Genomic DNA, 26,649 nt, shown 5'->3' on the forward strand with positions numbered 1-26,649 from the left:
AGAAATGGCAAAATACACTGGTATAGAAGACATTAAGACCAACCCAAACCATCGAGAAGTAGCAGTATCTGTACTGATGGATGGTTTGAAAGAAACATTAAAAGCTAGGGTACAGACCACACAACCATGTTGGCGAGGTCTGTCAGTGTCCACCTTGAGAGAGGCTGCTGTTGATCACGACAAAAACATCACTAGACACAGGGAGTCGCAAAGTGATAAGTTGATGTCCGTAAGTATACAGGCGCTGACCACAAGGCAGCCTGCGTATGTACCACCGAATCCTGTGGGTAAGGCAAGTGTAATAACATGTTTTTCTTGTAACAGACCGGGACACTTTGCACGAGAATGTAGAACAAAGAATGTACAAAGATCTTTTCAACCCCCTAGACAACAACACAACACACGACATTGGGAGCAGGGTCCACAGAGGCGGAGTTTTGAGCCACATACAGGGGAAACAAAAAGATATCCCCCGAACAGAGACTGGCAGGCCTCTGGTAGTTCCCAGCTAACTCCCCCACAAGTAGTTGCTGCCAATGGGATTCAGGGAGGTCAGCATACCCAATAGGGGTGTGGCCACACCTGTAATCTGCAGCCAGTTAAATTGATTGCCAGTCTTGGAAGCGAACCAGAGATTGCAATCAATGTAGCTGGTAAAACTTTAAACTTTCTTGTAGACACAGGGGCGGCCAAGTCAGTGATAAATTCGACAGTGGGCATGAGAACCACTGGTAGGACAATTCCAGCCATGGGAGTAACAGGAGTAGTCCAGCACTACCCTGTTAGCAAACCAGCCGAGATTACAATAGGGCCTTTGCATACCAAGCATTCCTTTTTGCTGGCTGCATCGGCACCAACTAATCTCCTGGGGAGAGACCTACTATGTAAAATGGGTTGCGTCATTTATTGTACTCCTGAAGGTGTATTCTTGGACATTCCTGAGAATCACGCTCAGGAGGTACGAGACATGTTAGACTCCCCATCAAAATTAATGTCACATTCCATTATGACAAATAGGAACCCATCCCAAGTAGAAGAGATGACATCTCAGATACCAGAGTCACTTTGGACAAAAGATGGACAGGACACTGGATTAATGGCAAACGTAGCTCCAGTAGTTGTACAAGTAAAAGATGGTAGGATAGCTCCAAAAATCCCACAGTATCCTCTGAAGCCAGAGGTGGAGTTAGGAGTTTTCCCAGTAATAGAACGCTTGCTGCAACAGGGCATTCTGGTAAGAACGTCCAGCACAGCCAATAGTCCCATCTTCCCTGTTAAAAAGAGTGGGGGGAGGGGTTACAGGCTAGTGCAGGATCTAAGGGGGATTAACAAAATAGTTGAGAGTCAGTTCCCCGTAGTGCCTAATCCAGCTGTCATCCTAATGCAAATTCCTCCCACTGCCAAATTTTTCACTGTTATTGACCTCTGCTCCGCTTTCTTTTCGGTACCTCTGCACCCTGACAGCCAATATTTGTTTGCATTCACATACAGAGGAGTCCAATACACGTGGACTCGGTTACCCCAAGGTTTCATAGATAGTCCAAGTATATTTTCTCAGGCTTTGCATGATTGTTTACAGTCTTTCCAACCAGACAGTGGATCAGTATTGATACAGTATGAGGACGATTTATTACTGTGTTCAGATTCACTGGAAGCATCTCTGAAGGATACGAAACAGCTCCTGTTTCATCTTTCAGACACAGGTCACAAGGTTTCCAAAGACAAGTTACAATTATGCCAAACTAAGGTAAAATATTTGGGACACTGTCTAACACAAGGACTGAGACACCTGACCGCTGATAGAATCCAAGCCATTAGAGACATGACACTGCCACAAACCCAGCAACAGATCAGGACGTTTTTAGGAATGTGTGGGTATTGCCGTAATTGGATCCCAGGGTTTTCCATATTGGCGTTACCTTTGCAGGAAATGGTCTCTTCAAACAAACCTGATCGGATTTCGCATACAGACGAATCCGAAACAGCATTTGAGAGACTCAAACAGTGCCTAACGCAGGCACCAGCACTAGGTATGCCAGACTATGGGAAACCCTTTGAACTATACGGAACAGAAAGTGCTGGGTGCGCAGCAGGTGTACTAACCCAAAAACACGGTGACGCCAGCAGGCCAATTGCATACTACAGCGCCCAGCTAGACACGGTAGCGCGATCCCTCCCCACATGCTTGCGTAGCGTTGCGGCGATAGCATTGCTAGTGACAAAAAGCGAAGATGTCGTGCTAGGCCACAACCTCACAATCCATACACCGCATGCGGTATCTGCCTTATTGAATTCTGCCCAAACCAGACACGTCTCATCAGCAAGGTTTACAAGATGGGAATTGATAGCAAGCTGCACACTCCGTACCGTCCACAGGCGAGCGCGAAGGTCGAAAGAGTGAACAGCACTATTAAAAATAAATTGAGTAAAGTAATGGCAGAGACAGGATTGACGTGGCCAGAAGCTTTACCCATTGTTTTGTATAGCATCAGAACCACTCCCAGGTCCCCTCTTAATCTGTCTCCTTTTGAAATCTTGTTTGGTCGACAACCGCATGTCATGATTAACCCTCAGGATGATTTGAAATGTAACAATGAAGTAACTGTAAAGTACTTGATTAACATGAGTAAGCAGTTGAGGAATCAAAATGATAATCTGAAGTTGGTGATTCCTGATTTACCAGATAGTAATTGTCATGACATTGAACCTGGGGATTATGTAATGATACGAAATTTTCTACGCTCAGGTTGTCTTATTGATAGATGGGAAGGACCATACCAGGTCTTATTGACTAGCACCACAGCATTGAAGGTGGCTGAGAGAGAGACTTGGGTCCATTCATCCCACTGCAAAAAGGTTGCTGATCCAGAGAAGTCCCGTGATAAGGAACAGACGGTAGAGGTTGTATCACTGGAGTGTCTGTTCCAGGAGGACTGAGGCGGCACCTGAGCCTTGAAGACCGAAAGCAGTTGTCGACTCCCTTCTCCCTTTTATTGTTTTTCTCCACTTCCCATCCCCTCTTCCTTGAAATTTCTTTTTCCCCCCTTCTCATTCTTCTCTATTTCCTCCTCAAAGATGGACTTGCCCCAAGAGACTGTGATCCAGATTTTGATGTTAACCATGATGTTGACCAGAGCAGTCTGTTCCGGCGAGAGTACCATAGAGGTCGAGAGAGGTTCTGGAATGGGTTCCGACTATGATGATGGAGGCGTAGTTTTCCAAGATCAACCAAACCAACAAGCAAAGGCGAGTATCAGAAAACGATCCGATAGAAGAAATTGTGATGGATTGTTAGCTGAAGAAAATTGTATCTGTAGGCTCTGTGATAATCTGGTTGAAGATGGATGCATAAAGAAATGCCAATCTAGTTTTAATATCCATATAGACCGGCATCCATTGAGTGACTATCACTCTTTAGTGGGTAACGTGTTAAACCAAACAGATTGTTGGGTATGCTCTCAAGTACCTCAGGGTCACAGCAAATCAGGGCTAGTACCATTTCCTTTAACGTTAGGGGAGGTACTTGAGCTAAGTGGTGGGAGACCGGTGGACCGGAGGTTTAATATCTCCAGCCCTCCTAGTTTGAAGCTCCACCAATACCATGTGGATAGGTCCCTCTTATGTTTCAACATCTCCAATCCCAGAAAACCGGGAAATTGGGAAGTGTCATGGAGCAACCATACCATGACCTTTTCACACAGAGCAGATAGAATGCCTACAGATACAGAGCTGGTACGCCACATAGCCAGTAGAGGAAAATCTTTCCGGTATCGATATACCTTAGGAAATAGGATTACTAGAGTTGGAGAGGTATCACCAGGATACTGTGCACATATCGTACAAACTGATACGTGCATTAGGCAGATGGAAGAATTAGGGTCAGGAGATTTCACCTGGAAGGTTTGTAACATGGTCATGTCCTCCTCCGTCCCATATGTTCTCCCCGATGATGCATATTTCATATGCGGGAGAAAGGCGTACAAGTGGCTTGCCCCAAACTCTGAAGGATTGTGTTATATTGGAAAAGTATTGCCTGAAGTGATGACTGTTACACATGACAAAATGAAGGACATACACCGTGGTGCCCAAGCTCCTTATACTCACACTCATTACGAGCACCGAGTTAAAAGACAACTGTCAGAAAGGTTAGAGCATCCGGCCTCTGATCTTATCCATGAATCCACCGGGATTCAGGTCCTGGTCGCGTTAGATTTCACTCGCACCGCTCGGGGAGTGATGAATTATAGATACATTTCCGCACTCGCCAATTTGTTAGATAATATCACTGAAATGTATGATGACACGTTTAGATACACTGGAAGAGAACTTCAAGCGTACAAAACAGAACTAGTTCAGCATAGGATGGTTCTTAATTATCTTACAGCAGTAACAGGCGGATATTGTGTTACATTGGCAACACAGTACGGCATAAAGTGTTGCACGTATATCACCAATAGCACCGAGGATCCGGTAGAGGTCATAGACCAAAAGATGGACGATATTCTCCAATTAAAGTGGGAATTTCGTCGAAAACACAATCTCACCCTTGCTGCTGTAGGTAATGAGCTGACTGGTTGGGTGTCATGGTTGAACCCGCGAAATTGGTTCTCCGGTTTAGGGGACTGGGCTCAAGGAGTCATAATGGATGTTGGAAAGTTTCTACTATGTATCTTGGGTGTCGTTATATCGATTGGATTGATATTTAGATGCGGGCAGGCTTTAATGAGGTGCAAACAAAGTACAAGAGTGATGAGCTTGAGGAGTGAGGAAACCGTAATTAACCTGGATTTGATTTATGACCCAATGATAGAAACCAGGATGTGATGAAAATGCGATTATACGGTCCGTTTCTTTCACCTGTTTTTCTGCTTTTCTCCAAGATACAAAGACCCCCTTGGACGAGGAAGTTGACGAGACGCTATACAGACAACAGACAAGCACCAAAGATGAAGTTTTGACCACTTGAGAAATGGACACTTGATGAACTTTGCCATGGATCCCCAGTTTCCCTAGTACTTTTAAACTCACGCTAGCCCAACATTTTTTGTAAATCTGATGGCTCAGACAAAGCTATTTGCTCATGCCCAAGGAGCAATACAGCGCAAAGAAGACGACTCTCAACAGATACCGAACACAACTTCGACGACAGATGTACATTTCCCTGACATAGAATATCATGGCATTTTCCATAAGTGTTCTTTATCTTCATCTCTACAACCCTCAGGTAATGACACACACAGACGATAGGGAATACAGGCACAGATATCAGCAACCACATACCTCCCCCATTCATGTATCATCAACTAAAATGTGCTCCCCATTTTGTTCAAAATCCGAAAAGAGCTCGGTAAAGTTTGACAGCCCATCCACAGACCTGTACCACAGGATAAGAAGGAATTCAAATGTATACTTCGCAATACCTCGAAGCTTGATGTACAACACGTACGGCACGATGATACATGACCCCCCAAACATGGATTCATACACACATGCTTCTGCTATCTCACTAGGTCATACCCTCTTCACACCTTCTCCTCTCTCCTCCCTTACCCAACCATGGAAATCAATTAACCCCTGACTTGCATTTTTCTCCTTAAATGTTTTGTGGCAGTTATTAATGACTGCCAAAGGGTGGACTGTCAAAGTCAGAAAAATGTCTCTATGCACGTTGCCATATTTGCACCGCACACTGGTCCGTGCTGCGCATGCGTACGCTCTCCCGTGAAGGCGCATACCCGCAATAGCGTGCACTCGCAGGCGCGGTATGCGTATTTACGGTAGAGTTTATGTAGTCGTAGCGTGCGACTCATTCGTTACATATTTTCACAATTAATGTAGTTTATAGATCATGGTCCCTTTGATAGTTTCTGAAAGTTTGGTTAATATAGAAGGTCCCTGAGCTAAGGAATCCCTCTTTGTATCGTACGAAGGGTCTAACAGGAATCATACAGCAGTGTTTGGTACCCATCGGAAGAGTATTTAATTAGCAATATTCCGGTGTTGGTTTGGAGCGTATTAATCGCTCGTGCGAATAGTTATGGACATAAGAAGTTTATGTCCATTTCTACTATTTACTCATACTCAGGTATGCGGCGGGAAACCTAGTTCCCCACCCACCTGAGCTGTTTGAAATCGTCACAGCCCACCTGTATGAATCAACCTATGACCTTTTGTTATGATGCAGGGCCGAATTCCGACGTCCAATGGACAATGGGATTGTAGGGACTGTAGGATTGCATTGTGTGTGGGGCATAAATAGGCAGGCCGACCACATCCAGCTCTCACTCTTCAACGGTTCTCATTGCTGAAAATCGGGTGCTGGATGTCCAGGCGCATGCGATCGTTTACCCTTGTGCGTAAGTTTCTCTCCGTTATCATTGTCTTTCTGTGAGCCAATTTCTCTCATCTCTCTCCGTCTCTCTCTCTCTCTTTCCCTTCTCTTTCTCTCGTATCTCCCCTAGACTAGTATTGTATTGTATTAGATAGTATTGTATTTTGGTTAGGAAGTCTTTGTTATATTGTAGTGTATCATTTGTACTGTTATCCCCTTTTTACAAGTATACTAGATATAATACAGTTAATAGGCTTTGGACCCTAAACCAGTATCTGTGTATTTCCTATAGTGTTAAGTGTTCACTTGAGCGTCGGTGACGCTCAAGCAGCTTTGTAGTTAGTCAGGTTACACAAGGTTGCACTTACACCCTGTATTCACATTAAGGTATTCCGTGTATTTCATTGGTATAAGGTTTAGACATAAAGGTATAGCGTTGTGAGCGTCTGCGCCGCTGGTGATCTCCTCGTGGTCTCGAGCGTCCGCTACGCCATAGCGAATCATTACTCTAGTCATAGCCAATAACGTGTCCTGTGATCGCTGGGCCGTGAGCGAACGTGACGCTTGAGCGTCTCGCCTACGGCTGAGCGATCGTTACGCAACTAGCGTACCATTACGGTACTTCTTAAGTAAACAGCGTACAGTGTTCTTAGCTTCATAAAGGGTTGTTTATACGACAAGGGAATTTAGCATTGTCACTTCTAAGCAGACGATTGCTCGTTGGATTTGTAGTACAATTCAGCTTGCACATTCTGTGGCAGGCCTGCCACAGCCAAAATCTGTAAAAGCCCATTCCACACGGAAAGTGGGCTCATCTTGGGCGGCTGCCCGAGGGGTCTCGGCTTTACAACTTTGCCGAGCAGCTACTTGGTCAGGGGCAAACACGTTTGCTAAATTCTACAAATTTGATACCCTGGCTGAGGAGGACCTGGAGTTCTCTCATTCGGTGCTGCAGAGTCATCCGCACTCTCCCGCCCGTTTGGGAGCTTTGGTATAATCCCCATGGTCCTTTCGGAGTCCCCAGCATCCACTAGGACGTTAGAGAAAATAATAATTTACTTACCGATAATTCTATTTCTCATAGTCCGTAGTGGATGCTGGGCGCCCATCCCAAGTGCGGATTGTCTGCATTACTTGTACATAGTTATTGTTACAAAAATCGGGTTATCGTTGTTGTGAGCCATCTTTTCAGAGGCTCCTTCTGTTATCATGCTGTTAACTGGGTTCAGATCACAAGTTGTACGGTGTGTTTGGTGTGGCTGGTATGAGTCTTACCCGGGATTCAAAATCCTTCCTTATTGTGTACGCTCGTCCGGGCACAGTATCCTAACTGAGGCTTGGAGGAGGGTCATAGGGGGAGGAGCCAGTGCACACCAGGTAGTCCTAAAGCTTTTTACTTTTGTGCCCAGTCTCCTGCGGAGCCGCTATTCCCCATGGTCCTTTCGGAGTCCCCAGCATCCACTACGGACTATGAGAAATAGAATTATCGGTAAGTAAATTCTTATTAAAACTAGAGATGAGCGCCTGAAATTTTTCGGGTTTTGTGTTTTGGTTTTGGGTTCGGTTCCGCGGCCGTGTTTTGGGTTCGAACGCGTTTTGGCAAAACCTCACCGAATTATTTTTGTCGGATTCGGGTGTGTTTTGGATTCGGGTGTTTTTTTCCAAAAACACTAAAAAACAGCTTAAATCATAGAATTTGGGGGTCATTTTGATCCCAAAGTATTATTAACCTCAAAAACCATAATTTACACTCATTTTCAGTCTATTCTGAATACCTCACACCTCACAATATTATTTTTAGTCCTAAAATTTGCACCGAGGTCGCTGTGTGAGTAAGATAAGCGACCCTAGTGGCCGACACAAACACCGGGCCCATCTAGGAGTGGCACTGCAGTGTCACGCAGGATGGCCCTTCCAAAAAACCCTCCCCAAACAGCACATGACGCAAAGAAAAAAAGAGGCGCAATGAGGTAGCTGACTGTGTGAGTAAGATTAGCGACCCTAGTGGCCGACACAAACACCGGGCACATCTAGGAGTGGCACTGCAGTGTCACGCAGGATGTCCCTTCCAAAAAACCCTCCCCAAACAGCACATGACGCAAAGAAAAAAAGAGGCGCAATGAGGTAGCTGTGTGAGTAAGATTAGCGACCCTAGTGGCCGACACAAACACCGGGCCCATCTAGGAGTGGCACTGCAGTGTCACGCAGGATGTCCCTTCCAAAAAACCCTCCCCAATCAGCACATGATGCAAAGAAAAAGAAAAGAAAAAAGAGGTGCAAGATGGAATTATCCTTGGGCCCTCCCACCCACCCTTATGTTGTATAAACAAAACAGGACATGCACACTTTAACCAACCCATCATTTCAGTGACAGGGTCTGCCACACGACTGTGACTGATATGACGGGTTGGTTTGGACCCCCCCCAAAAAAGAAGCAATTAATCTCTCCTTGCACAAACTGGCTCTACAGAGGCAAGATGTCCACCTCATCTTCACCCTCCGATATATCACCGTGTACATCCCCCTCCTCACAGATTATCAATTCGTCCCCACTGGAATCCACCATCTCAGCTCCCTGTGTACTTTGTGGAGGCAATTGCTGCTGGTCAATGTCTCCGCGGAGGAATTGATTATAATTCATTTTAATGAACATCATCTTCTCCACATTTTCTGGATGTAACCTCGTACGCCGATTGCTGACAAGGTGAGCGGCGGCACTAAACACTCTTTCGGAGTACACACTTGTGGGAGGGCAACTTAGGTAGAATAAAGCCAGTTTGTGCAAGGGCCTCCAAATTGCCTCTTTTTCCTGCCAGTATAAGTACGGACTGTGTGACGTGCCTACTTGGATGCGGTCACTCATATAATCCTCCACCATTCTATCAATGTTGAGAGAATCATATGCAGTGACAGTAGACGACATGTCCGTAATCGTTGTCAGGTCCTTCAGTCCGGACCAGATGTCAGCATCAGCAGTCGCTCCAGACTGCCCTGCATCACCGCCAGCGGGTGGGCTCGGAATTCTGAGCCTTTTCCTCGCACCCCCAGTTGCGGGAGAATGTGAAGGAGGAGATGTTGACAGGTCGCGTTCCGCTTGACTTGACAATTTTGTCACCAGCAGGTCTTTCAACCCCAGCAGACCTGTGTCTGCCGGAAAGAGAGATCCAAGGTAGGCTTTAAATCTAGGATCGAGCACGGTGGCCAAAATGTAGTGCTCTGATTTCAACAGATTGACCACCCGTGAATCCTTGTTAAGCGAATTAAGGGCTGCATCCACAAGTCCCACATGCCTAGCGGAATCGCTCCGTGTTAGCTCCTTCTTCAATGCCTCCAGCTTCTTCTGCAAAAGCCTGATGAGGGGAATGACCTGACTCAGGCTGGCAGTGTCTGAACTGACTTCACGTGTGGCAAGTTCAAAGGGCATCAGAACCTTGCACAACGTTGAAATCATTCTCCACTGCACTTGAGACAGGTGCATTCCATCTCCTATATCGTGCTCAATTGTATAGGCTTGAATGGCCTTTTGCTGCTCCTCCAACCTCTGAAGCATATAGAGGGTTGAATTCCACCTCGTTACCACTTCTTGCTTCAGATGATGGCAGGGCAGGTTCAGTAGTTTTTGGTGGTGCTCCAGTCTTCTGTACGTGGTGCCTGTACGCCGAAAGTGTCCCGCAATTCTTCTGGCCACCGACAGCATCTCTTGCACACCCCTGTCGTTTTTTAAAAAATTCTGCACCACCAAATTCAAGGTATGTGCAAAACATGGGACGTGCTGGAATTTGCCCATATTTAATGCACACACAATATTGCTGGCGTTGTCCGATGCCACAAATCCACAGGAGAGTCCAATTGGGGTAAGCCATTCCGCGATGATCTTCCTCAGTTGCCGTAAGAGGTTTTCAGCTGTGTGCGTATTCTGGAAAGCGGTGATACAAAGCGTAGCCTGCCTAGGAAAGAGTTGGCGTTTGCGAGATGCTGCTACTGGTGCCGCCGCTGCTGTTCTTGCGGCGGGAGTCCATACATCTACCCAGTGGGCTGTCACAGTCATATAGTCCTGACCCTGCCCTGCTCCACTTGTCCACATGTCCGTGGTTAAGTGGACATTGGGTACAACTGCATTTTTTAGGACACTGGTGAGTCTTTTTCTGACGTCCGTGTACATTCTCGGTATCGCCTGCCTAGAGAAGTGGAACCTAGATGGTATTTGGTAACGGGGGCACACTGCCTCAATAAATTGTCTAGTTCCCTGTGAACTAACGGCGGATACCGGACGCACGTCTAACACCAACATAGTTGTCAAGGACTCAGTTATCCGCTTTGCAGTAGGATGACTGCTGTGATATTTCATCTTCCTCGCAAAGGACTGTTGAACAGTCAATTGCTTACTGGAAGTAGTACAAGTGGGCTTACGACTTCCCCTCTGGGATGACCATCGACTCCCAGCGGCAACAACAGCAGCGCCAGCAGCAGTAGGCGTTACACGCAAGGATGCATCGGAGGAATCCCAGGCAGGAGAGGACTCGTCAGACTTGCCAGTGACATGGCCTGCAGGACTATTGGCATTCCTGGGGAAGGAGGAAATTGACACTGAGGGAGTTGGTGGGGTGGTTTGCGTGAGCTTGGTTACAAGAGGAAGGGATTTACTGGTCAGTGGACTGCTTCCGCTGTCACCCAAAGTTTTTGAACTTGTCACTGACTTATTATGAATGCGCTGCAGGTGACGTATAAGGGAGGATGTTCCGAGGTGGTTAACGTCCTTACCCCTACTTATTACAGCTTGACAAAGGGAACACACGGCTTGACACCTGTTGTCCGCATTTCTGGTGAAATACCTCCACACCGAAGAGCTGATTTTTTGGGTATTTTCACCTGGCATGTCAACGGCCATATTCCTCCCACGGACAACAGGTGTCTCCCCGGGTGCCTGACTTAAACAAACCACCTCACCATCAGAATCCTTCTGGTCAATTTCCTCCCCAGCGCCAGCAACACCCATATCCTCCTCATCCTGGTGTACTTCAACACTGACATCTTCAATCTGACTATCAGGAACTGGACTGCGGGTGCTCCTTCCAGCACTTGCAGGGGGCATGCAAATAGTGGAAGGCGCATGCTCTTCACGTCCAGTGTTGGGAAGGTCAGGCATCGCAAACGACACAATTGGACTCTCCTTGTGGATTTGGGATTTCAAAGAACGCACAGTTCTTTGCGGTGCTTTTGCCAGCTTGAGTCTTTTCAGTTTTCTAGCGAGAGGCTGAGTGCTTCCATCCTCATGTGAAGCTGAACCACTAGCCATGAACATAGGCCAGGGCCTCAGCCGTTCCTTGCCACTCCGTGTGGTAAATGGCATATTGGCAAGTTTACGCTTCTCCTCCGACAATTTTATTTTAGGTTTTGGAGTCCTTTTTTTTCTGATATTTGGTGTTTTGGATTTGACATGCTCTGTACTATGACATTGGGCATCGGCCTTGGCAGACGACGTTGCTGGCATTTCATCGTCTCGGCCATGACTAGTGGCAGCAGCTTCAGCACGAGGTGGAAGTGGATCTTGATCTTTCCCTAATTTTGGAACCTCAACTTTTTTGTTCTCCATATTTTATAGGCAGAACTAAAAGGCACCTCAGGTAAACAATGGAGATGGATGGATTGGATACTAGTATACAATTATGGACGGACTGCCACGGTTAGGTGGTATAAAAAAACCACGGTTAGGTGGTATATATTGTAATACAATTATGGATGGACGGACTGCCTGCCGAGTGCCGACACAGAGGTAGCCACAGCCGTGAACTACCGCACTGTACACTGGTTGATAAAGAGATAGTAGTATACTCGTAACAACTAGTATGACACTATGACGGTATAAAGAATGAAAAAAAAACCACGGTTAGGTGGTATATATTATAATAATACAATTATGGATGGACGGACTGCCTGCCGAGTTCCGACACAGAGGTAGCCACAGCCGTGAACTACCGCACTGTACACTGGTTGATAAAGAGATAGTAGTATACTCGTAACAACTAGTATGACTGACTATGACGGTATAAAGAATGAAAAAAAAACCACGGTTAGGTGGTATATATTGTAATACAATTATGGATGGACGGACTGCCTGCCGAGTTCCGACACAGAGGTAGCCACAGCCGTGAACTACCGCACTGTACACTGGTTGATAAAGAGATAGTAGTATACTCGTAACAACTAGTATGACTGACTATGACGGTATAAAGAATGAAAAAAAAACCACGGTTAGGTGGTATATATTGTAATACAATTATGGATGGACGGACTGCCTGCCGAGTTCCGACACAGAGGTAGCCACAGCCGTGAACTACCGCACTGTACACTGGTTGATAAAGAGATAGTAGTATACTCGTAACAACTAGTATGACTGACTATGACGGTATAAAGAATGAAAAAAAAACCACGGTTAGGTGGTATATATTATAATACAATTATGGATGGACGGACTGCCTGCCGACTGCCGACACAGAGGTAGCCACAGCCGTGAACTACCGCACTGTACACTGGTTGATAAAGAGATAGTAGTATACTCGTAACAACTAGTATGACACTATGACGGTATAAAGAATGAAAAAAAAACCACGGTTAGGTGGTATATATTATAATACAATTATGGATGGACGGACTGCCTGCCGAGTGCCGACACAGAGGTAGCCACAGCCGTGAACTACCGTACTGTACACTGGTTGATAAAGAGATAGTAGTATACTCGTAACAACTAGTATGACTGACTATGACGGTATAAAGAATGAAAAAAAAACCACGGTTAGGTGGTATATATTATAATACAATTATGGATGGACGGACTGCCTGCCGACTGCCGACACAGAGGTAGCCACAGCCGTGAACTACCGCACTGTACACTGGTTGATAAAGAGATAGTAGTATACTCGTAACAACTAGTATGACACTATGACGGTATAAAGAATGAAAAAAAAACCACGGTTAGGTGGTATATATTATAATACAATTATGGATGGACGGACTGCCTGCCGACTGCCGACACAGAGGTAGCCACAGCCGTGAACTACCGCACTGTACACTGGTTGATAAAGAGATAGTAGTATACTCGTAACAACTAGTATGACACTATGACGGTATAAAGAATGAAAAAAAAACCACGGTTAGGTGGTATATATTATAATAATACAATTATGGATGGACGGACTGCCTGCCGACTGCCGACACAGAGGTAGCCACAGCTGTGAACTACCGCACTGTACACTGGTTGATAAAGAGATAGTAGTATACTCGTAACAACTAGTATGACTATGACGACGGTATAAAGAAAGAAAAAAAAATACCACGGTTAGGTGGTATATAATTATACAATTATGGATGGACGGACTGCCTGCCGAGTGCCGACTGCCGACACAGAGGTAGCCACAGCCGTGAACTACCGCACTGTACTGTGTCTGCTGCTAATATAGACTGGTTGATAAAGAGATAGTATACAACAATATACTACTATACTGGTGGTCAGGCACTGGTCACCACTAGTCACACTGGCAGTGGCACTCCTGCAGCAAAAGTGTGCACTGTTTAATTTTAAATTAATATAATATTATGTACTCCTGGCTCCTGCTATAACAACCTGCAGTGCTCCCCAGTCTCCCCCACAATTATTATAAGCTTTTATACATTGATGTGCAGCACACTGGGCTGAGCTGAGTGCACACAGACTGAGTCACACTGTGTGACTGCTGTGTATCGTTTTTTTCAGGCAGAGAACGGATATAGCAGAGAACGGATATATTAAATAAAAGTTAACTTAACAACAACTGCACTGGTCACTGTGGTAAACTCTGTCTGCACAATCTCTCTCTCTCTCTCTCTCTCTTCTAATCTATTCTAATGGAGAGGACGCCAGCCACGTCCTCTCCCTATCAATCTCAATGCACGTGTGAAAATGGCGGCGACGCGCGGCTCCTTATATAGAATCCGAGTCTCGCGAGAATCCGACAGCGTCATGATGACGTTCGGGCGCGCTCAGGTTAACCGAGCAAGGCGGGAAGATCCGAGTCGCTCGGACCCGTGAAAAAAAAAGTGAAGTTCGTGCGGGTTCGGATTCAAAGAAACCGAATCCGCTCATCTCTAATTAAAACAGCCATGACAAGCCTGCAATTTTCCAACTGCTCCCTGTAAACTCCCCTTTAACATCTCCAAACTGTCACTTCCTGTCAATCACTTTCCCATAAAATCCTCATTGCGAGCGGGATTGAAGTAGCACATTGCAGTACAGTACAAGTGCAGTCTGCCGATAATCATTCTGTTGCATGAACATTGCCCACTGTGTTCAAACATGAATTAGGCTCTGTTTCACATTTAGGGGAATTTTTTTTTCTTACTCTAATATATGCACTGCTTATCTGAGTGTCCTCGCATTGAAAATTGTTTTATTATTACGTAAGGCTTTATTTAGAAAGATATGTGATTATTGTAGGTTCCAGTTATCTATGTTAACATTCATTATGTCAACATTATAAATCTCGCCAGATGAACTGAATATCAACATATTGGTTATGGTTAGGTGTACACTGACATTAAAAACATTTTTACTATGTCAATATTTCATCAATGTTAACATAATGACGATTGCAACAAAATGCTATATATTGAACCCCATCAACCAGTAATGTTACCGCTTAGCTTTTTGTCATCTGGGTTAGGTGGTAAAATTATCTTACCAACTCACAATAATAACACCTTGTTTGCTACCCTCATTTTATACAGATGGCAGAAATAAAAATCTTTGGATGAAGGGGATCACTTTTAATGTAATTTCTAATAGGCTCTCTAGTCAGACTTTTTAAAGCCATTTTTAGCTGTAGCAAAACCATGTGCATTAATTTATGTTTGTTTTAACATGATACTTGGGCCTCCACCTGACACACAGCAACTAATGTAACATTTGATTTTACTTTTTTTTTTGCACTAGGCAGATAATTGCTGATTGGTGTCCGGATTCGATGACCAGCCTGTATGTGCTTTAGCTTATGCAGGCTGGCTGGTGCCTAAAACCATCACAAATTGTGACGTTATCTGAGGATGTGTCCGCAGACACAGCACTTTGATCCTTGCTAATGCAAACATGAGGTGTCTATCTCCTACAGACGTTTCCTGCTGCATTTGTATTTTAATGACAGAATTGCACAGCTGCTTCCTTGCGGCTGTCAAGTTCCTTACAATCCTGAATCATGCCCTATGGCCCATGAGCTCAGATGCCATGTTGCCTCAATTCCCAGTGTTTTAAGATTAAAAAATATTAATTATGGTTAATTTATCCTTTCAGCTATTGGAGTATGAGCCAAAGTCAGAGGATCAGGTACCATTGCTTCTAAAAATGAAGAGAAGCAATCTTGCTCTTGGCAAAGCTATTGAAAGTGGAGACACTGACCTTGGTAAGTGACTTAAATAAATTGATGACTTAAGCTGGCTGCATATTGGCTGATACAATGGCCGTTCAATTGCCGACTGCCCATACGCTTCCTGCAGAGGCTGCCAATGACTTACATCACAACTAAGCAGGCACATGTAAATGGTCACCCAGTTATGACGTCAGGCACGACACAACGGGCCGACGATTAGTAAGTATGTATGCACTTATCAATCATCAGATAGGTTGGTGGATCAGCCAGACAGCCGATCCTTCACCCTAGTGTATACCCGGAATTAGGCATAAAGAAAAAACACCCTACCATGTGCACCTAGACAGAAATATACTCTTCCTTCCTATTTAATCACAGTGTGTTTCACCAACTGTCTAGCTATTCAGATTGACATTTGAAAGATGCTGATCATATGTTGACTTGTCTCATACATAGTGTGCTTTGTGGTCAATTACACAACCCTAACATTTCCTCAGTCACAGCTGATGCTGTGTGCAGTCATGGTAAAAGCATCATCTCCTCTTTACCTTAAGATTTCCACAGAATTAATCTATATTTACAAAAGAATTGTATAAAGCTGTGGGCAAAATGGTACTTTTATTTTAAGTTATTAGGAACCTAAAAACATTTAGAGTTCAGAGGAGTTCAACCACCCTGAAATAGTATCCATGTGGAAAAGAGAAACATGCAAGAAAATCCCCAAATACTGCTGTAAACCAATAAACAATGTTACTATTCTAGTCTAAAGGTGTGTACACACAGAGCGATATGGCTTAACGATTTTGACTATATAGTCAAATCGCTAAGAAAGTTAGTGCATATTGCTCCGTGTTTACACAGTGAGCGATAGCGATACTCGTCCCCACCAGGTCGCTATCGCTGGGAAAAATAGACTGTGCAGGCAAGTCAATTTTAACTATGTCGCTGGAAAAGTAAAAGCATCCCCCTATTTAAATGATTTAGTCAAAATTACCAATAGCCAAAATTGCGTACACACTTAAGGGGGGTACTCATGGAGAGATCCATGCTTAAAATCTAAGCAACCTGACTAGATTGCTTAGTTTTTAAGCACAGATCACTCGTGTGTACCCCCCACAGCGAGAGCTGCTGCTATCGCCGGTGCTAGATTGAGCCTGCATGCAGGCCAATCTAGCACGTTGCTCATTTCACCCGCTGGGTGAAATGAGCGCCTTCCCGTCCTCCCCCGCATCACTCAGCACACATCGCGCTGTGCTGAGCGGCGGGAGAGATGTGTGCTGAGCGGTTCGCTCAGCACACATCTCTCCCGTGTATATGGGCCTTCAGTCAAAATCGCCTACTGCCAGTTCAAGGTAAATCACTCAGTCAAAATCGCTCCGTGTGTATGCACCTTAACGTAAAATACAGAAGTTTCAGTTAGATATATTTGCAAACATATGATAAGCTATCTGCCACGCCATGATGCTCCTGCTAATAGAATGGACATAACTGTATGCAATGAGAGTTCCTTATTTTGGGTCACATATTCATGTGTTTTTAAATTCAGTGCCAACTTAGAAACACCACAACAGGCTCCAAAAAGGCAATAGAAGGACCAGCACTCCTTGTCAACTACTGATCCCATACATGCCTCACAAACCGCAATACAAAAATGGCAGTTTCTCAGTTAAGTTAACACGTGGTGCTATTGAAGGAGTTTTATCTAGAAAAGCATTATATTTTTAGATAATTCATCCATTTATGTATTGCTGTTTATTCATCTGAACTGTCCTGGCAGTTGGTGATTTATTTATTGTAGTCGCTTTTTTTTCTCTACTAAAATGAACCAATATTTATATTTCCTGAATCTAATTGCAGTGGTAAACCATCTTCTGATGGCCCTCTAGCTGGTATAACTTTGTAAAAATGTCGATGTGATGCATTTCAGGCCTAGCACAGTTTAGTATTCATGTGTTCTGCTCCTGAAGCAGAACCTCACTGGAGGAAAAGCAGCAATACTGTAGCATTTTTATTATAATGTGTTAAGACATTGTTTTGACAAATGGCCACACACAGCCCATGCAAAGAAAGGAACATGTTATTAATGCTTAAATTCAGGCCAGTTATATATCTAAAGAAATTATGGAAAATCGGCGCTTCTGCTTCCAAATCGTTAAAAAATTACTTATAATATTAAGTTAACAATTAAGTATCTTGGACGGAAAGGATAAAAAGTTAATGACCAAATTTAATAAACATATAAAATATACAATTCATATATCCACATTGAATCTATTTATATTACCACCCCAGATTTTGCACTTAATAAAAGTGCTTATATTTCTCCCAGCATATAATCATACCAGATCAGTTATCTGTAGCAGGATAATGTCATAGATAGTCCGTCGGAATTCCCTTAGTCCAATAGTTAGAAGATGCCAGAAATTAGGGTTCCACTTTTTATCCAAATCAGCCACATCAGCTGGTATGCTGGAGATGTTTATGCAGTCCTCAATATGACTTTGTAGTTTTAAGTCTCTCAAAGTGCATCCGGTATACTTGGTGATTGAAGTCCGCATGGTATGAAGGCTTGACATGTTTCTCCAGACAGGCAAACACTCAGTTTCCTCAGAAGCATAATACCAGTGTGTCCGGAGTATCTCTTATATACCCCTTTGGGCTAAACAATTACAGTTGTGCATGTACGGTAATTTACCAGGCCCATTTGTCCCGCCGGGGCCTATCCTATTACCCCCAATAAATCAGCACGAGCGGTGGCTTATCGGGGGTTACCTGATGTTGCTCCGGATGCTGCCAGCCACCGGTGCAGCGCTGCTCCTCTATGTCACAAGGGTGCTCCCCATCATGTGACCGCTACCAGGGACGGGGAACAGGGGAGGATGCGGTCATGGTGAGGCCCCGCCGGTAGTCACCTTGCCGTGTGGCAGCTTCCGGGCCGCGGAGCCATGCCTGCAGTCCCAGCCTGTTGCTGTTGCAGCGGGCATGGAACGATGCAGGTTGTCCGCGGTCACCAAGGATTTTGTTTTGCATGCCTCAGGCAGGCAAAATCAAATGCCCTGAAACAGCCCTGTTCTCGTGTGAAAATGGGGCTGTTTCTACTGAAAACACACAGGTTTCACTGAACCTGTGTGTTTTCGGGAGAAATGGCATTTTTTTTTTTTTTTACAGGCGATCAATCTGGATAGCCTGTTAAAAAAAAAAAAAAAAAAACTGAAGTATCGCACCCAATGTTTTACAAAGGCTAACAGGATAGCCCCCATAATATTTACATGTAGTTTTAATAGTCAATTACCTTAAGATCAATCGGTAATTCTCTGGTTCCAGTCATATGATCGTTGTTCGATCACATGCGGTTAGGCAGCCAATCACGTTATGGAACCATCATCCAAAGTTCACAGCCTCCGATCACGTGACCAGTATTCTAGTCACGTGCGTCAGGATAGCCAACCAAATATAATATAAATAAACATCATTCATTGATCTCTGATCACCTGACCAATCTTACGGTCACATGCGGTAGTATTAACTAACCACATATAATGTAAATAAACATCACCAATTGAATTCGCTCCGTCATATAACTAATGGCGGAGATTATGTTGTCATAACGGGATCTTGGTCACGCAACCCAGAAATTTAATATAACCCAATCCAGGAACTGACATCATTTATCCTGGTATAATGCCAGGAGACCCATCATTGCTCGGTTTTACAAAACAACTAATCCAAAACCTAAAAATTATAACTGCTGTATAGTGACTAATAGATGGGTTGTGTGACCAAATAACCCAATCAACCATATAATTCAATAAAGTAAACACTTCATCGATCTCTTAAAGGTATTTTTCCCAGATGCATATATATATCTATATAGAAGCTCCCCATTTGTATTTCTATATGCATGGTTGGTAATACAGTAGATGACATTGTCCTTTTAAAGTACACTAGAGCCTAAAGGCCCGTACACACTGGTCGATGTATCGGCCGTTCTCTTGAACGGCCGATACATCGCGGGACCGTCGGCCAGTGTGTTCGGGCGATACGTCTGTGAACTCCGTCGTTCACAGACGTATCGCGTCGGCCGCGCAGCACAGCCGACAGCCAATATATCTAACGATATATTGGCGCGTCGCTGTGCGTGTACGGGGCGGTCGTCCGACCGCCTGTACACATGCTGCGGCGGCCGGCGGTGATTGACAGCTGAACTGAGCGCCCGCCCGCCCAGTTCATGACGTCAGTCCCCCGACGGATCGGGCTGTGTGTATGCACAGCACACTGCCCGATCCGTACATAGATATATCTGCAGATCAATTGATCTGCAGATATATCTAATAGTGTGTACCCACCTTAATAAGTGACAGAGAATCTAAGCTCAAATATGTTTTTCCAAAAGATAAATAAATAAAACACACTACAGTATAATATTTGTAAATAAAGTTCAGTAGCTAACACAGATATGAATGATAACTTTTATAGCGTTTTTTTTTTTTTTTCTGCCATAGGTATTAGAAGCATTTCCATCTCTGCGTAACATCACTTCCGTCCTCTTTCCTTCGGCATATCATTAGTAGTGTTAGTTACATAGGTTGTCATGGTAACAGCCGTTACCTCATTCAAAGGATCTCATAATATTTAGAATCCGCATTGTTTATTGTGTTTACCACTCTGATGTTTTTACACCTCATTATATTAATCACTTAAACTTCATTAACTTCAGGAAGAAGATGATATAATCTCTTTTTAATCATCTAAAAATCACATACAAACATTTAACAACATAAAAGACAGTGCCTATACATATAGCATTATATTGTACATAATTCCCTCAAAACTCTAAAACTTTATTTCCTTCCAGTAAAAAACTTATTTTCCCCTATCCTTACGTTTCTATATTTTATTCCTTTAAGAACGGGTGGAGTTCCCAATCTATATTTAAACCTTTCGGCAAAAGGGTCTCCAATTCAAAGATAGTTCTCGCTTCTTCCTTCAACAGCGCACTATCCCAAACCCCTCCCCTCCATGGTTTCTGTACCAATTTTATCCCAATAAAATCTAAAGTTGCAGGATTACTATCATGAACCTTGGAAAAATGTTCTGGAACACTATGATTATCTTTCTTTGTCCGAATATTATTATAGAAAATGAATTTATATGGGCTAACAATGAGTACCTTCCTAACCTTGTCCTATGGGCAAGGTATATAGATGATGTGGACTTTAAGTGAGTAAATCGCTGAAATAAGCGTGTCACTGAATGTATATGTTTTGTGTTGTTTTGTCTGTTTGTTTGTCTTAGTATACCGGTATTAGGACTCACGATTAGTTATTTCTCTTACGTCCTAGAGGATGCTGGGGACTCCGTAAGGACCATGGGGTATAGACGGGCTCCGCAGGAGACATGGGCACTCTAAAGACTTTTTAGAATGGGTGTGCACTGGCTCCTCCCTCTATGCCCCTCGTCCAAACCTCAGTTAGATCCTGTGCCCAGAGGAGACTGGGTGCACTGCAGGGGAGCTCTCCTGAGTTTCTCTGAAAAATACTTTTTGTTAGGTTTTTTATTTTCAGGGAGCACTGCTGGCAACAGGCTCCCTGCATCGTGGGACTGAGGGGAGAGAAGCAGACCTACTTGAATGATAGGCTCTGCTTCTTAGGCTACTGGACACCATTAGCTCCAGAGGGTCGTAACGCAGGTCTCACCCTCGCCGTTCATCCCGGAGCCGCAGCGCCGTCCTCCTCACAGTGCCGGAAGATAGAAGCCGGGTGAGTATTAAGAAGAAAAGAAGACTTCACAGGCGGCAGAAGACTTCAGATCTTCACTGAGGTAACGCTGCGCGCCATTGCTCCCACACAGACGCACACAGCGGGCACTTTAAGGGTACAGGGTGCAGCGGGGGGGGGGCGCCCTGGGCAGCAATAAAAACCTCTAGGGCCACTGGCATATAAAGTAGATACTGCGGAGGCAGTATATTAATAAACCCCCGCCAGTATAAATAATTTGAGCGGGACCGAAGCCAGCCGGTGAGGGGGAGGGGCTTGGTCCTCCAGCACTAACCAGCGCCATTTTCTCCACAGCACACTGCAGAGAAGCTGGCTCCCTGAACTCTCCCCTGCTGAACACGGTTACAGAGGGCAAAAAAGAGGGGGGGGGGCACATTTCATTGGCGCAGTGAGTGTATTTATATATTTATATAAAAGTGCTGTACTAACTGGGATTTTATTCCAGTGTCCGGTGGCGCTGGGTGTGTGCTGGCATACTCTCTCTGTATCTCCAAAGGGTCTTATTGGGGGACGGTCTCCATATAGATATATCCCTGAGTGTGTGGGAGTGTCGGTATGGGTGTGTCGGCATGTCTGAATCGGAAGGCTCATCTAAGGAGGAGGTGGAGCAGATGATTGTGGTGTCTCCGTCGGCAACGCCGACACCTGATTGGTTAGATATGTGGAATGTTTTAAATGCAAATGTGGCTTTATTACATAAGAGATTGGACAAAGCAGAGTCCAGGGATAAAACAGGGAGTCAATCGATGGCTTTGACTGTGTCACAGGGCCCTTCAGGGTCTCAAAAACGTCCCCTGTCCCAAGTAGCAGACACTGATACCGCCACGGATTCTGACTCCAGTGTCGACTACGATGATGTGAGGTTACACCCAAGGGTGGCCAAAAGTATTCATTATAGGATTATTGCAATAAAAGATGTTTTACATATCACAGATGACCCCTCTGTCCCTGACACGAGGGTATGCATGTTTAAGGAAAAGAAACCTGAGGTAACCTTTCCCCCATCTCCTGAGCTGAACACGTTATTTGAAAAAGCTTGGGAAACTCCAGACAAAAAACTGCAGATTCCCAAGAGGATTCTTATGGCGTATCCTTTCCCTGCACAGGACAGGGTACGGTGGGAATCCTCGCCCAGGGTGGACAAGGCTTTATTGCGCTTGTCCAAGAAGGTGGCGCTACCGTCTCCAGACACGGCGGCCCTTAAGGATCCTGCAGATCGCAGACAGGAAACTACCTTAAAATCAATTTATTCACATACGGGTGCTTGGCTCAGACCGGCAATAGCATCGGCTTGGGTTTGTAGTGCGGTAGCAGCTTGGACAGATACCTTGTCAGCTGACATTGATACCCTAGATAGGGATACCATTTTATTGACCTTAGGTCACATTAAAGACGTAGTCTTATATATGAGAGACGCTCAGAGAGACGTTGGGCTACTAGGTTCAAGAGCCAACGCCATGGCGATTTCTGCTAGGTGAGCCCTGTGGACCCGCCAATGGACGGGTGATGCCGACTCAGACACTTATGGAAGTTTTGCCTTATAAGGGTGAGGTGTTATTTGGGGAAGGTCTCGCGGACCTGGTTTCCACAGCTACCGCGGGTAAATCTACTTTTTTGCCTTATGTTCCCCCACAGCAAAAGAAAACACCACAATATCAGATGCAGTCCTTTCGGCCGCATAAATCCAGAAGAGGTCGGGGCTCTTCCTTCCTCGCCAGAGGTAAGGGTAAAGGGAAAAGAATGCCGGCCACGGCTAGTTCCCAGGAGCAGAAGTCCTCTCCGGCTTCTACTAAATCCACTGCATGACGCTGGTGCTCCACTGAGGGAGTCCGCGCCGGTGGGGGCACATCTTCGACTCTTCAGCCACGTCTGGGTTCAGTCAGACGTGGATCCTTGGGCGATGGAAATTGTATCCCAGGGCTACAAGCTGGAATTCGAAGAGGTGCCTCCGCGCCGATTTTTCAAATCGGCTTTACCAGCTTCTCCCCCAGAAAGGGAGATAGTTTTATCTGCAATTCAAAAGCTGTGTCAACAGCAAGTGATTGTCAAGGTTCCCCTAGTTCAACAGGGGAAGGGGTACTATTCAATCCTGTTTGTGGTTCCGAAACCGGATGGCTCGGTCAGACCCATTCTAAATCTAAAATCCCCAAACCTGTACTTGCAAAATTCAAGTTCAAGATGGAATCGCTCCGGGCAGTTATCTCCAGCCTGGAAGGGGGGGATTTTATGGTGTCACTGGACATAAAGGATGCATACCTTCATGTCCCCATAGATCCCCCTCATCAGGCGTACCTGATATTTGCTGTACAGGACTGTCATTACCAGTTTCAAACGTTGCCGTTTGGGCTTTCCACGGCCCCGAGGATTTTCACTAAGGTAATAGCGGAAATGATGGTGCTCCTGCGCAGGCAGGGAGTCACAATTATCCCATACTTGGACGATCTCCTCGTAAAAGCGAGATTGAGAGATCAGTTACTGAAAAGCGTGTCGCTCTCCCTGAGAGTGCTCCAGCAGCATGGCTGGATTCTAAATCTACCAAAGTCACAGTTGGTTCCAACGACTCGGCTATCATTCTTAAGCATGATTCTGGACACAGAACAAAAGAGGGTTTTTCTCCCGATGGAAAAAGCCCATGAACTCCAGAACATGGTCAGAGACCTGTTAAAACCGAACAGAGTGTCAGTTCATCAATGCACTCGAGTAATGGGAAAAATGGTGGCGACCTACGAGGCGATCCCCTTCGGCAGGTTTCATGCGAGGACGTTTCAGTGGGACCTTCTGGACAAGTGGTCCGGGTCCCATCTTCAAATTCATCAAAAAATAAGCCTGTCCCCCAGGGCCAGGGTGTCTCTCCTGTGGTGGCTGCAGAGTGCTCACCTTCTAGAGGGTCGCATTTTGAGCATTCAGGACTGGGTTCTGGTAACTACGGACGCGAGCCTCCGAGGATGGGGAGCAGTCACACAAGGAAGACATTTTCAGGGACTATGGTCGAGCCAGGAGGCTTGTCTGCACATCAACATTCTAGAATTAAGGGTCATATACAACGGCCTACGACAAGCGGAGAATCTTCTTCGCGTCCCTCCGGTTCTGATTCAATCAGACAACGTCACAGCCGTGGCTCATGTAAACCGCCAAGGCGGGACAAGGAGCAGAGTGGCAATGGCGGAAGCCACCAGGATTCTTCGTTGGGCGGAAAATCACGTAAGCGCTCTGTTAGCAGTCTTCATTCCGGGAGTGGACAACTGGGAAGCAGATTTCCTCAGCAGACACGATCTCCATCCAGGAGAGTGGGGACTTCATCAAGAAGTTTTTGCAGAGATAACAAGTCTTTGGGGACTTCCTCAAATAGACATGATGGCGTCACGCCTCAACAAGAAGATTTGGAGGTATTGTTCCAGGTCAAGGTACCCTCAGGCAGTAGCGGTAGACGCCCTGGTGACACCGTGGGTGTTTCAGTCGGTCTGTGTTTCCTCCTCTTCCTCTCATTTCAAAGATATTGAGAATCATAAGACAAAAAAGAGTTCGGACAATACTCATTGTTCCAGATTGGCCTCGAAGGGCCTGGTATTCAGACTTCAGGAGATGCTCACAGAAGATCCATGGCCTCTTCCTCTCAGGGAGGACCTGTTGCAGCAGGGGCCCTGCGTATTCCAAGACTTACCGCGGTTATGTTTGACGGCATGGCGGTTGAACACCGAATCCTAGCTGGGAAAGGTATTCCGGAGGAAGTCATCCCTACTCTGATAAAGGCTAGGAAGGAAGTGACGGTGAAACATTATCACCGTATCTGGAGGAAGTATGTCTCTTGGTGTGAAGCCAAGAATGCTCCTACGGAAGATTTCCACTTGGGCCGTTTTCTCCACTTTCTACAGACAGGAGTGGATATGGGCCTGAAATTAGGCTCCATTAAGGTACAGATTTCGGCCCTATCTATATTCTTTCAGAAGGAATTGGCTTCTCTCCCAGAAGTCCAGACTTTTGTAATGGGAGTGCTGCACATCCAGCCTCCTTTTGTGCCCCCGGTGGCACCTTGGGACCTTAACGTGGTGTTACAGTTCCTAAAATCTCACTGGTTTGAGCCTCTTCAAACAGTTGAATTAAAATTTCTCACTTGGAAGGTGGTCATGTTGTTGGCCTTGGCATCTGCAAGGCGGGTGTCCGAATTGGCGGCTTTGTCTCACAAAAGCCCCTATCTGATTTTCCATGTGGATAGAGCAGAGTTGAGGACGCGTCCTCAATTTTTGCCTAAGGTGGTTTCATCGTTTCATATGAACCAACCTATTATGGTGCCGGTGGCTACGGGAGACTAAGTCCCTGGATGTAGTCAGAGCCTTAAAAATTTACGTAGCCAGGACGGTTCGGATTAGGAAAACAGAGGCACTGTCTGTCCTGTATGCGGCCAACAAGGTTGGCGCTCCTGCTTCTAAGCAGACTATTGCTCGCTGGATCTGTAACACGATTCAGCAGGCTCCTTTTACGGCCGGATTGCCGGTACCAAATTCGGTAAAAGCCCATTCCACTAGGAAGGTGGGCTCTTCTTGGGTGGCTGCCCGAGGCGTCTCGGCGTTACAGCTTTGCCGAGCAGCTACTTGGGTTCAAACACCTTTGCAAAATTCTACAAGTTTGATACCCTGGCTGATGAGGACCCTATGTTTGCTCAATCGGTGCTGCAGAGTCATCCGCACTCTCCCTCCCGCAAAACCATGTGCACTGCGGTGGGCGGAGGGGGGGCAGATATAACATGTGCAGAGAGAGTTAGATTTGGGTGTGGTGTGTTCAACCTGAAATCTAAATTCCAGTGTAAAAATAAAGCAGTTATTCTTCACCCTGCACAGAAACAAAATAACCCACCCAAGTCAGGGCTGGTTCTAAACCTTGTGGCACCAAGGGTGAAAGTTTCCTGTGGTGACCCCCGAGGGCAGTAGCCACAGTTATCCCCCTGTACTTGTGCCCCCCCTGTAGCTGTGACCCTTGTGGTTGTGACCCCTGTAGCTGTGCCCCCCTGTACCTTTGCCCCCCTGTAGCAGTGCCCCTTAGCTATGCCCCCAGTAGCTTTGCCCCAGTAGTTGTGCCCCCTGTAGCTGTGCCCCAGTAGCTGTGCCCCCTTTAGTTCTGCCCCAGTAGCGCCGCTTACAAACACACACAA

General features: G+C 45.5%; 1 protein-coding gene across 4 annotated transcripts in view; it reads left to right on the top strand.

Annotated features, from left to right (window-relative positions):
• Window positions 1-26,649, top strand: part of VPS16 (VPS16 core subunit of CORVET and HOPS complexes) — a 959,900-nt gene that overhangs the window by 616,235 nt on the left and 317,016 nt on the right. For all 4 annotated transcript variants that reach the window (XM_063934117.1, XM_063934116.1, XM_063934114.1 and 1 more), the window contains one exon: window positions 15,651-15,759. In XM_063934117.1, the coding sequence (XP_063790187.1) occupies window positions 15,651-15,759 (109 nt within the window). The remainder of the gene's footprint in view (window positions 1-15,650; window positions 15,760-26,649) is intronic.

Source organism: Pseudophryne corroboree, chromosome 7, assembly GCF_028390025.1.
Source record: "Pseudophryne corroboree isolate aPseCor3 chromosome 7, aPseCor3.hap2, whole genome shotgun sequence".
NCBI classification, from domain to species: domain Eukaryota; kingdom Metazoa; phylum Chordata; class Amphibia; order Anura; family Myobatrachidae; genus Pseudophryne; species Pseudophryne corroboree.